Source organism: Manacus candei, unplaced genomic scaffold (genome assembly GCF_025592945.1).
Source record: "Manacus candei isolate 608988 ecotype Guabito, Panama unplaced genomic scaffold, ASM2559294v1 h1tg000021l, whole genome shotgun sequence".
Classification (NCBI taxonomy): Eukaryota; Metazoa; Chordata; class Aves; order Passeriformes; family Pipridae; genus Manacus; species Manacus candei.
Window position 1 is genome coordinate 3,094,934 of NW_026138069.1, and position 12,782 is coordinate 3,107,715.

The 12,782-nt window shown below is 41.2% G+C and overlaps 1 protein-coding gene across 3 annotated transcripts in view; it reads left to right on the plus strand.

Moving 5' to 3' along the window:
* The first annotated feature begins 4,475 nt into the window (after positions 1-4,475).
* The window catches only part of CRPPA (CDP-L-ribitol pyrophosphorylase A), a 108,000-nt gene continuing 99,693 nt past the window's right edge, over positions 4,476-12,782 (plus strand). For 2 of the 3 annotated variants that reach the window (XR_007904302.1, XM_051785992.1), the window contains exons 1-2: positions 4,594-4,892; positions 11,138-11,417. Coding sequence is in view for 2 of the 3 variants with exons in the window: in XM_051785992.1 (XP_051641952.1) it covers positions 4,753-4,892; positions 11,138-11,417 (420 nt within the window). In the remaining variant the exon portion in view is untranslated. The other variant, XM_051785993.1, reaches the window with a different exon arrangement.

The window sequence follows — 12,782 nt, forward strand, 5'->3', positions numbered from 1 at the left end:
TAAAAATTAAAAATAAAATGCTTCAAGAGCTTAGAATTTTCTTTGATAAAAGACAATTTCTCAGTTACTTTATACCACATCTACAGAAGACTCAACTGAAATTTTAAATAAAGAAGTTTTGCTCTTTTACTAATTTTTCACAAATACCTTTCAGAATGATTTCTATCACTCTGATAACTTAACGTTCTCAAAAAACCCTACTATGAGTCAGTAATAGATTATATTTTCCCCCAGCAGTCAAATTTTCAGGTGAATGTCACTACTGTAATTTGATTCCAATTTGTACATATCTTCTTCAATAAAAAAGAACCCCCCCTCCTTTTCCTTTCAAATATATGATTGGCATATTTACTGCATAATTGCAAACTACTACGATGGTTTCAGATGTTATACCCCTGCACAGAAATGATGGATTAGCCTGCTCTTTACTTGCTTTGAGGTAAATGTTGCCTCTGCTCCTTTTTATTCGATTAAAAACTGCAAAATTGTTCTTCCAATATGTGTGAATTTACATTTTACCCCACTTCAAGTGTTTATATATGAGCACAAATATATATGCACAGCAACCAAAATAGTAGATTGATTCAATACAAAATGCATAATGAAATGGAACTGAAGGCGAATTATGTATTCACAAAATGTCACTGTGCTTCACTGCATGTTACTAACAAATGAATATTAAAAAGATGCAAATCCCAAAATCCCAGTTTTCTTAACTCATGGTAAAACACTGTATAAATGGATAGGGATGTTAAATATGGTCTTCCTTCCACATCATCTAAGAAAACAAAAAATAAAAGGAGAAATGGCAGTAAAAACTTTAGTACAAATAAGACCCTAAGAGTCTATACTGAAGGGCTTCTGGAAAAACTAACAGGTGCTACCAACACAAGATAAAAATCTTTTGACTCCATAGAAACTGTAAAAAACATGAAAACTTCTGAAACATTTGACATTCAAGTGCAGCCAAAAGCAGCTTCAAAGTGCTTTTTGGCTGGGTCATCAAATCTCACCATAAATATACAACAGATTTGATGACACTGAAGTCTGCATCCATCAAAGTCCATCCATCAAATATCATTTCTTCTGGACTGATCAAGTCTCATCCCCTTAGCATAGCAAGGAAAATGGGCTTCAGAACAAGAACAGAACCAAATCTAGCACATGGTCTTCTTTCCTCAATCTCTCTTGCCTTTTTGTCCTTCACAGGAGAAATAAATATTACTCAAATAAATGAAGTGGGGAAATGCTGATTGGACAGGAGAGAAGGCACTAGGTACAATAGACTGTGGGTGTAGGTGATGACATGTAAAACCACAGCACCAAGAAGGAAGGGGGAAATAGTTCTGAAGGTTTTGTTGGTGTTTGGGAATATCCTACTTACCTACACCAAGAACTGATGTACAGTGGGAGGAGCCATGGGCACTAAAAAGACCTTATTTTGCTCCTTATAGTAAGATAAACAATAAAAAGGTCTGGAAAATCAGCTAGAGTTGACTAATGTTTGTGCTTTTTGTGAATGGAAGCATCAAGACCTGAGATAGGAATTCAGAATGTCTGTTACACTGAAAAAAAAGGAAAAAAAGTGGGAGCGTTGCTGAACAAGCTGCCATGAATTTGTTTTTTTAGAAATGCTGCAAGAAAAAATTAGAATCCAAGATGATTTTGGACACTGGAGGTGCCTACCTCAAGAGGAAAAATCCATTTGGGGCATCTGATAATAAAGAAGTGATGCTGTACCGATGGTAGTCTGCACAGGGGAGAATCACAGGTCAAACTTGGAAGTCTTCAAAGAGACAACAGACAAATATATGTCATCACTCAGGAATTAGGTGTAGTGAAATACTTTACAGGAAAAGAAAATATAAGATCCACTGAAAAAGAATATGAACAGTTAAACAGTTGCTAAGCCAAGGAATTATTAAAAAAACAAAAACCACATAGCAAAAAGCCCTGAAAACAATGAGATTCACACTTGTCAGGAGGAAGGCAGTTCAACTTCTAGTTAATCCCACTCACTAATGTAAAGAGTCTCCATTCTGTAAGTTTTTCAGTAATCTGTAAAATTCATACATTTTCCTCTTTTTTTTTTATTTTACATGCCCATTTTCTTCAATGCCCATGATAACATATTTGTTCCTTACAGAAGCTTTTGAAACATCATTACCCAAAAGGCATATGTTTCCATTCAAAAGGTTTGGCATTAGTCCCTCTCATGTTTCACTACACGGTACAAGCTGATGTGATTTCTGCTCATTGCCAGAACTGCCAAGACACATGTGCATGTAAAGTGCCTGTGTTCTCTACAGCATTTCCCAGTTTTCCAACACTTTTCTCCTATTGCAGGTAAGAAGGATATCTGTGAACTCCTGCCTTTGCTAAAAGGCATCACTTCACTCCTAATGTATGACTCCTACTTATGCTGCCTCTGCAAGCCCTTATGGTCATTTTACTCCAGTCCACAGCTGGCACTGGCAAAGCAGCCCAGCTGGGACATAACAAACTTCCATCCATGCTGCTTTTTCGATCAGATCTACTCCTCAGAAAGGTCTCTGTCTGTGTTCTACTTATGTTCCTTTAAACACAGTGTACGGAAACATGAAAAGCTGTAAATGTCAGCTTCTCAAAGATATACAGAATAGCTAAAAAAATCCTGCAGACTCTAAAGCCTCTGATAATTTCAGGACAGCCTGCATATAAGACACTTATTTTTTTCCCAGAAATAATGTCAAAGAGGACAGCGTTAGGGCCCTGAGTGCACCCACCTTCAACAAGTTTAGATGGCTGAATTAAGGAGTCTTGTTTGTCAAGTCCAAAGTTAGCTCTTCCACTAATAAGAGCTGTTATGAAGATAGCTACAAAAAGGTCCTGACCCTCCTTTCCTCCTCCTCCTCATTCTAAGCAGTCTTTACTGTTGGTTCCCTATGTCTGCACCTGGTTTGAGCCACACGAATTGGCTTGGCATCCTGGCTTGCCCTAGGACCTGCCACCTCACTGAGGCCAGGTGATCTCTGGACTATGCCTGACACTGAGGTCCTGATCCTTACTCTGGCTCATCCTTAGCATCCTGGCTTCTTGTTGGTGAGGCTACTTTTCTTACCTGCCTTGATACCATGCTCTGCTCCAGGCTCCCCTTCCCTTTTGGAGTAGCTGGCCCTTGCTGTTCCTTGAGAAGCAGCAACAAGCTCCCACCAGACATGCAATGGCATAATTTCAGTGAAATACATAAAACTTTCAGATGAGGATAGACTGTAGCTATGGTATGTAAATACACTCAAGTTACAGCCTAAGATGTACAGTGAAGGCAGACACATCAACGAGAGACCTATTTTCCTGTTTACAAATATGTGATCTAATGTCATGCTTAGCAAACCCCCTCCTTCTTGGACTGTCTCCTCTGCCACTTAATCAGTATCAACTTTAGGAATTTTTCAGTCAAACTGTCTCAGCTACTGCCTACAGTGAGACTATAAGATGAGCTGGAACACCACAGCCTCTCCCAGTGTCTTACCTGGAGGTGTTGGTTGACAGCCAGTTGAACATGAGCCGACATGGTGTCCAGGTAGCCAAAAAGGTCAGAGGCGTCCTGGCTTGTATCAGGAATAGTGTGGCCAGCAGGACTAGGGCAATGATTGTCCCTCTGTACTTGGCACTGGTGAGGCCACACCTTGAGTACTGTGTTCAGTTCTGGGCCACCCTCTGAAAGAAAGACATGGAGCTGCTGGATCGTGTCCATAGAAGGGCAAATGAAGCTGCTGAAGGGAGCAGTGCACAAATCCTATGAAGAGTGACTGAGGGAGCTAGGGTTGTTTAGCCTGGAGAAAAAAGGAGGCTCCAAGATGACCCTGTCACTCCCTATAACTACGTGAAAGGAGGTTGTAGCCAGATGGGTGTTGGACTTTTCTCCCAGGCGATCAGTGACAGAATGACAGGACACGGCCTCAAGTTAAGAGGGGAGATTAAGGTTGGATATCAAGAAAAATTTCTTCACTGAAAGGTCTGTCAGGCATTGGAACAGGCTGCCCAGGGAAGCAGTGGAATCACTGTCCTTGGAAGCGTTCAAAAGGTGTGTGAATGTGACATTTGGGAACATGGTTTAACAGTGAACACGGCTGTGCTGGATTAACGGCTGGACTCGATGACTTTTTTAACCTTACCAATTCTATGATCTTATTCCAATCTCCCCCTCCTAGGATGAAGGGCAACAATTCCCACAATACAACTGTCCCCGGCCAGCCTGTGGGGCTCTCAGGAGGACGCAAGCCCACGGCTGGGACCGCGGTGAGCCCGCCTTCCCCTGGGCGCCAAACACGCTCTGTTTATTTCCTCACTGAAGCACAACATCCCTCCCGGTTCCACGGACCCCCCGGATCCTCGGCTCGCACCGCCCCTCAGCGCGGCCTCGCCCCGCGCGCCGGCCCCTCCCACCCGGAGTCACCCGCGCGCCGGCCATTTAAAGGGCCCATAGGCACTGTCCCCTGGTTGTCCCGCTGTGTGCCCGCTGTCCTTGTGCCGCGGCCCGGGCTCATCCCGCAGGACTGCCCGCGCCCGGCGGAGCCGCTGTGGGGCCTCGCGTAGCGCGGGGTGGGCGAGGAGTAGGGCCCGGTGTGCGCTGGGGGCAGGCGAACGGGCGGGCGCTGGATTCTTTGGGTCGCGGACGTCGCGGGCGAATAAAACAGGCGGGCGGTTGGTTGGTTGCGCCGTTCCTGCCGCGGGGGGCGCCGAGCGGAGGCGCCGCGGGACCCCGCGCAGATGGAGCCCGGCGGTGTGTCGGTGTCGGCCGTGCTGCCGGCGGGCGGGAGCGGAGAGCGCCTGGGAGGCGCCACTCCCAAGCAGTTTTGCGCCGTGCAGGGGAGGCCGCTCGTCAGCTACGCGGTGCGGGCCATGGAGAGGTAACGAGGCGGCGCCGCCCGGCTCCCCGACCGCGCCCCGCCGGCCCCGGCCGGCCCTCGCCCTGCCCCGGTCCCTGGAGAGCCGCCGGCAGTCGCGCTGCCCTCGCCGCAGGCCTTGGGCGGGTCTGGTTTGCGCTGCGGTGTCTCCCCGTCCCTCCCCACCCGGTTAGACCGTGCAGGGAGCAACAGCGGGGCAGGGAACGAGGTGTGACTGGCCCGCTCATCTGGGCACAGGTACCAGGCGGGACCTGGGCGCTTCCCCCAGCCTAGCCTGGCCCCCGGACCTCCCAGAGCCCTGCCCGTGCCTCCAAGCTGTGGTACATTCCATGGATGTCGGAGATCATGGGTTCGAGGCCCCTTCAGCCTCGAAGCTCGAGGGTTGCTGTAGCTGCAGTGGCTGGTTTGGTGAGCTGCGAGCCGACCGCAGTTGCTGGAGACAGTCATAATGCTACTCATCAGCCTTGAGAAAAGATCTGTGCTGCCATAGCCGTTGGAGATGGTCCTTATGGTAGTGTCCAGAGGCCTCTAAAAAAGATCCACTCCTCATGGTGAGGTGAATGCACTCAGTGGTGTATAGCACTGCATTGTGCTTCGCCGCTGGTCATGGTAAAACACCTCACATCAGCAGGAGGCTTAAGGCAGAAAGGTTTGTTTAAGTCGTAGTTGCTGGACTGGAAGCATATGTAGCATGAAGCTGCACATGTAACTTTTCTATGACTGTGTTGTAGTGGTAGGACGAGAAATAAGATGTACAAACTGAAAGGGGAATTTTAGGTTAGATATTGGGAATAAATTTGTCATTCTTAAGGTGGTAAGCAGGTTGCCCAGGGAGGTTGTGGATGCTCCAGCCCTGGCAGTGCTCAAGGCCAGCTTGGATGTGGCCTTGAGCCACCTAGTCTAGTGGGAGACCATGGCAGGGGGGTTGGGACTAAATGATCTTTAAGGTTCCATCCAATCTTTAACATTATGTGATTCTGTGTTAGAACAAAGGATTCAAGTAATGGGATCTATTAGCAGCCAGGGTTTTTTCCTTTTCATAAGTCTGTTGAGTTCTAAGCATGTGACTGACAGTTAATATATTACTGTCAAATGTTAATATAATGTAAGTCTTTTATGTAGTGTCACGTGAAACACAGTGGGTAGGAGTGTATTCTGGATGTGTTGCAGTATCATCATGGCTAGGCTTCGCAAACGAAGATTTAGGAAGGCTCTATCCACATTAGTTGCAAGCAATGTGTTGCAGTAACTTTAGGAAAACAAACCTTTAGATTTTTAGAGAGGATAAATGGGGAAGAGTGGAGATTGGTGCAAGAAATGAAATTGCCAGCATCTCTCAGAGTTCTTAACTCACGGAAACGTGTAGAACATCAAAATTGTGACTCTTTTTCCACTCCCACCCAGAGGGGCTTCCCTCAGGTCACTTGTTACTTTACAAAAGAAATATTTCTTGTTTATTTAATTTTCAACAGCAACCAGTCACAAAGGTAAGCACATCAGTAAGCAAAACTTCCGATCCAAAGCTTGCCACAGCTGTAATTTCTGCCAAAATGTCATGAGAATCTACAGAGAAGAATAATATCCTCCCTCACTGTATTGGAAACCTGGAAGCAAGAACAGAGTGAGGTTTGGGAAGGAAATGATATTCATAGGAAAATAAGTAGTATTCATCTAAAGAACCCATTTATATTTACTGCCAGTAAGCTCTGAGAAAATAGCTGCACTTCGAGCAACAGAATTATATTTATGTCCTAAAGCTGCAAAAAATTAGAAAGTTGGATTCTAATTGTACGGTCCAGCCAAGCTGATTGTGAGAGTAACAACTTGGTGCTTTTGCTTAGTAGTGGAATAACCACTGCCAGGGCTCTGACAGGCAGAGCTTCCTGCCATCTCTACTGAGCTGGAGTGTTCAGTAGACTGTTGACTGGTATAGATGTGTATGAGGAGCTGGGAACCTGTGTACTCCAAGGCTTGGAATGGCTTTCACTTTCATCTCAGCACTTTCACTTCCGGCTTTGAAACTACAAAGGATGTACCTTGTTCTCACTTTGTGAGACTGTAAGAGCAAAAATGTGATACTGAGGAACTGCAGTTTGTCTCATAATCTGTCACCCAGAAGTGGCAGGTTTTCTGTTTAGCTTGATACTATCTTCTGATGTCTGTTGTTGACCTGATGTAATTGAATGAATCATTGACCCATTAGCCTGTAATAATTTCTGATTACCTCAGCTAACGTGGCTATTTTTAAGCTTTTTTTTTATCTGGAATAAAGGTAGGAATATATAGACAAATACATGAGCAGTTCAAGGATGTGCAGCTGCTTTGCATGTGCTTTTTAAAGGTTGGTGGAAAAAGATCTTTATGCTGTTCAGCTGAAAGTAGTGAGAATCTTAAATATCAATATGGAAAAATGGGCAGATGAGACAAGAGCAGACCTGAATGAATAAGCAGTGCATCCTGTTGCATTAGAATGATAGCATGTAGAACACTGACCTGCCAATAATAATCATAGATGATGCCCTTAGGAGAGGAGGTGAGCAAAACTAGTTCTTTTTGTCCGGTTATCATTAGCTTATTCTTGAAATAGCTTATGAGCTAAAAATAATGATAGCAAACTTTATGAACGTATCTTTGTTATTTTGTCTGACTCATACGGAGCATTTTATTTCCAGAAAAAATGAATGGCTTCTGTATATAAGATCCTCCAAACTTCCTTAATATACCAGACTTAAAAGCTTCCTGCTTCCATTTTTGTACTGTAAAAGATACAGTTTTTCATATACCAATAAAGTCATAACAAAGCTGCTATGGAGCAAAAGGAAGTTATGCTTGCATTCTGCAAGTGCATGTTGTTCTTGATAGTTCTTTTTCCAATTTGGTGTTTGAATAATAAGACCAGCAAAAGTGATATAATGATTTATCTCGCACCTCTGAAGAGTTTCTATGGCAGTGAAAGATCCCGTATAACACTGCTAAAGCCGTCTCAGCAGTGACTGCCTGGTTCTGGCCTTGTTTTGCTGATTTTGATATGTTGTATTGAATAGTTTGTTACTGGCAGAATGAGAGTTGCAAGAGATTGAGTGTGAGCGTTTAAGCCTGATGTCAAATTTCAGGCTCAGCACTGGTTGTATGCAAGTGAACTGACGGAGGGTTGAACCTCATTCACATTGATACCTCAACATGCCATTTAGGTGATACAGTTTCAAAGTGGTTTTGTTTAATTTCTTCTGCACCTTGTGTTGAGAAGTCATCTGCTGCTGAGTTAATGAGCTCCTTTACTTTGAATTCTAGGTGGACTAATATAAATGTTTGTACTTTTTTTTGAAACTTAATGAAATAATACTATTTTCCAGCAGGCAGTAAGTCTGTTTGTAGGTGATGACGAGAAGTATAGTTGCAGAAAACAAACATATAGTACTTTTCTGCTTCATTGTTTTCCTTCTGCTAGTATTTAGGTCTTCCTAAGGCAGTTTTAAAGTGATTATAACTGGAGTAGTTGCGTTTCATCTGGTCAGACCTGATTTTCCACTTCGGAACTACAGCCTATGTTGTATGGAAGCACTAGAGTTCTGTATTGTTTAAGCAGATTGGGGTACAGTATTATGATCTTTTTCATACACTGTGCTGATTCTTGCTGAAACTTGTGTTATCTTGATTTAATATTACAGTTATAAAATTGAAATGGTGTTTTTATATTGGATTTGAGCAGGTCCTGAGCTGCTTGTTATTTTAGTGTGAAATCTTTCTGAAGAAGATGATGTGACAAATTGAGGGAGGAAAAAAAGATTCATTTACTGACAGATTGAGTGTATACTGATAACTTTCTACTTCATTAAAACATTTGCAACATTTCCATAAGCAGATCTTTAAAGGAGCAAGCACCCATGTGATGCACTGTTATTATTCATTAAAATTTGTAGCATACTTTACTGGATTAGTACTTTCCATGAGTTTTGGTGGGACAAAACCCAGGCTGTTCTGGTGTGTAATCAGTCTAGTGGATGACTTTATACTCTCATATGAATAGGTTACATTGCTAAATCCCAGCTCTAATTGTAGAATATGAGTCTGGAATGAATTTAGGGAGGACATACTCAAGTTTACAAATGTGTTTATGCAGACACAGGGTGGAGCTGTGACCGCATCCTGTCACTTTTTGGTATATTGTACCCCACTGGAGACCTTGAGCCATTCCACCCACCCTGTGCAGAGATTTATCATAGGCTGGCCAGTACTTGTGCTCTCTTCCTGTCTTTTTGGAAGATGCTGTGTGCTACCCAGTTGCCTCATAATCTGTTTCATTTAACTGCAGAAAGGGAAATGTCAGTGCTTTTCTTACGCAGAGCTAGTGAATGTGCAGAATGTCCACTGTTTCTGGGTACTGTGTAAGGCTATAGTTGTTCTGCAAATAGAAGTGCAGAACTCTTGTTTTCATTCAGTGTGAAATAGCTCTTCTTGAATTTTGCTTTATTTAAATTGACTCTCGATAGTCAAAAGAACTGAGATGAATCCAGTTACTTTGCCCTAGTTCTAAGTTTAAGTCATGCAGAGATGCTAAGTTTTGTGGCTAAATGTAAGATTATGCCAGAACTAATTTCAGAGGTTTTTAAAACCTGTGAACCTGTGGTGAGTGACAAGTTGAGATGAAACTTGAAACCATATGGTTAAGATTTTACATTTGAACAACTTAATACTTTAAAAGTGCTGAGAATATGTTAGTTTGGCTGTATTTTCTGCCTTTGTTAATAATAAAATGAACTCGAGGACAAATATTTTTCTTTTGAAGAATGCTAATAGCACTTCCATTTATTTTATTTTTAACAGTTATTTTAAAATTAATTAAAATGGTTTTCCATGCAGTTTTATCAATTGCAAAAAAAAAAACCCAACCCATACGTAAAGGTGGAAGATGTTCTATTGTTTCTCATAGCTCTGGGGGACTCGTTTGTATCACAGATGACTTTTCTTTTGGAGTAAGGGTAGTTTCTAGGTAATGCTTTCTCATGTGTTATTGTAGAAACCAGTATCTTCAGCCTGTGTAGTTCTGAACTGTAAATTTCTTACACTTATTTTTCTAACTGGAAATACTTAGTACCTTTATTCTTGTTTTGTCTACAAAATTGATTTCAATAGCTTTACTAGTTTTACTTGAGAGAGCATATAATACTTGTCTCTCTCCTTAGTTGGATATGTAGGTAATTTTAACATAGTGTTTTTTTTTTTTAATCGTTGCTCATCTGATGAGTTTCTTGTCTGACATGCTAAGAAACTCTTCTGCCATCTGTGGAGACACTTTTTTTTTTAATGTTCTCTACATAACATTTAGAAAATAGGACACTAAAATGGATTTGAATTGTGGTGTTTCCATTTTCTTTGAAGAACAGTATGCATGTGTGACTTGAATTTGTATTCCTAGGTCCTTTGACACAAGTATGACTTTAGCCTTGCTTCAGTTATGACTGTTTTTTGTCTTGTGGTTTGTGGGTCATTGTACCCCCCCCAACACCCCCTCTATTGTAGACCTAGGCAGATAGCAATAGTAACAGCTTGAAGTTCTCTAAGAATATGCTTTTGATGTTATTGTAATCTTACCTAGCACAGCTATGTTTTTACATTTTTCTGGCTTCCTAGAATACTAGAGCAGAAACATTTGTGTGTATATATATATTTTTTTTCAAACTACCAGTATAATATTTCCTGTCAATATTCAAGTGTTACAGTATCATGAATTCATTAGGAATCTGTCAATTACTACTCATGATTGTCTTTATAGTGAACTTAGTTTCAGAATTTTTCTTGATCCTCTTATTTTTTTGTACATAGTGTACTTCTTTGGAACATGGAGTATTCCAGGACCCAGGATTTACCAATTTGTTGGAAACTGATTAATAAACTGTAACTGATTGATTTAGAAATTCCATGTGAAAATAGGAATGAGGCTGGAGTAAGAAATGCTTTGAAGGCTTTTGGAAGGGTTATCAGAAGGTGCCCTTCTGCAAAGTGGCTGTTGGAAGCGAGTCCATTCCCAGAATTCCAATTTTGTTGGTTGGTATCCATGTATTGGTAGAAATCCTCTGTAATATCTTTCCTTTTAGGACTGGATTATGAAAACATGGGCTTGAGTATGCTGAGAGATGCTTTATTTGGCCATCTTGAATTTTTGTTATGAGTTTCTTTGTTTCACATATCTCTACTTTTATTTAGTCATTCATATCTACTTTCTGTGGTTTTGTACTATTTTTTTCTAGGATAAGTTGGATATCTGACATTATTGTGGTGGTCTCTCCTGAAAATATTGAAACAATGAAGACTATCATTGAAAAATATGGCCACAAAAGAGTTACAGTAGTAGAAGGTGGAATAACTCGTCACCGGTCAATTTTCAATGGACTGAAAGTATTTGCAGAGAAGGAATTTTCCAGCCGTCTGCTCCAGAAACCAGAAGTAGTGATTATCCATGATGCTGTGAGGCCATTTGTAGAAGAAGATATTCTTTCAAAAGTGGTTATGGCTGCTAAAGAACATGGGGTATGTACTATACAGCAATGCAACTCTGCAATGTGCTTTTTACATGTGAAAACTGTAAAATCATGACTGATAAATGAGGAATTTTCTAGCAATTGTGATTTTTTTTTTTAAGGAGAACAGATCCAGAATCCCTATTAAGCAGAGAGGTCAGGTGGAGGAGGTTGACATTTTTAAATGCCGCAGGCGTTATTTGCTACAGGGAATAATTATTGCCATAGAGACTGTCAGTGAGAGATTGAATTAATCAGCAATTTGTTAGTTGAAAGGTAGATTGCATAATGATAGTTTACTTTTTTTTCCATACAGAATTATCACCTAATGCTAGAGCAGTTCTGTTAGTGATTTCTAATAATAGCCAAAGAGTGTATGTGCTGCATTGGTTGACTCTCAAACTTTGTGTTTTCATCTCAAACTTATATGCAAACCCTAAATAAGCAGCAAGAGAGCTATCTCTGTAGTAATGCTGAATTATTCTAGAACTTGTAAGTATTACAAACTGCTGGGAAACAGAAGTGGGAAGTCTCCAGCCATAGGTTGGATATTCTCCTGTTCATCACTACATCTGGGGACTGGGATTATTCACAGGAACCAAGAGGATTTCTGAGAAAGTAAGTGATATGTGAAAGGGAAGAGTTGGTAGAAGCTGTATTATGCAAGTAGAAGGGTGGGAAAGGCATTTGCTAGCAGCAAGAACTGTTGGATAAACTGGCAAAGTCAGAGATGTGAGAAATCATGACTTAGCCACAGACTTGTTTGTATGATTTGTTATCCTCACTTTGTCCTTGAATTCTCCATTAATAAAATAGCATAATGCTTCCCTGCTTCAAGGAGATGGTTTGAAGTAGAAGCTATTAGTGACAGCAGATTGTTTGGGTACTAGAAATCTAGAAAAATGTACCACTGCTTATGTTTTCCAGAAAATGTGGTAGAAGATAAGCTAATTGACAGGTGATTCACAGCTTTGACAGTTGAATAATGAGTCCAAAGAATGAACTGTAGTATTTCCTTAGTGCTCCTACACGTTTTTTTGAAACCTCCTAGTGTGGAAGGGGAATGTATGGCTTGTTAAAATATTTGTTATGAAAATCAAATTATGTAAGGACTTTCAGAACATTGTTAGAAATCTAAATATATTCAGCCTCTTACAAGTAGGCCTGTACTTTTGTAGGTAGGCTTATTAAGAAATGGTAATAAAATAGAAAACGCTCTCTAATTGTCAGTGATCCAGAACATAAGTTTCCAGTCATTAAAACTTAAATTCTGTTAGAATTTTAACAAGGTTTTTGACCTTTCTCATGTAGCACAAAATAGCATTCCAGAATTGATTCTCTGCTAGAGACTTTAAAATCAATCCTCTTTGTAAAT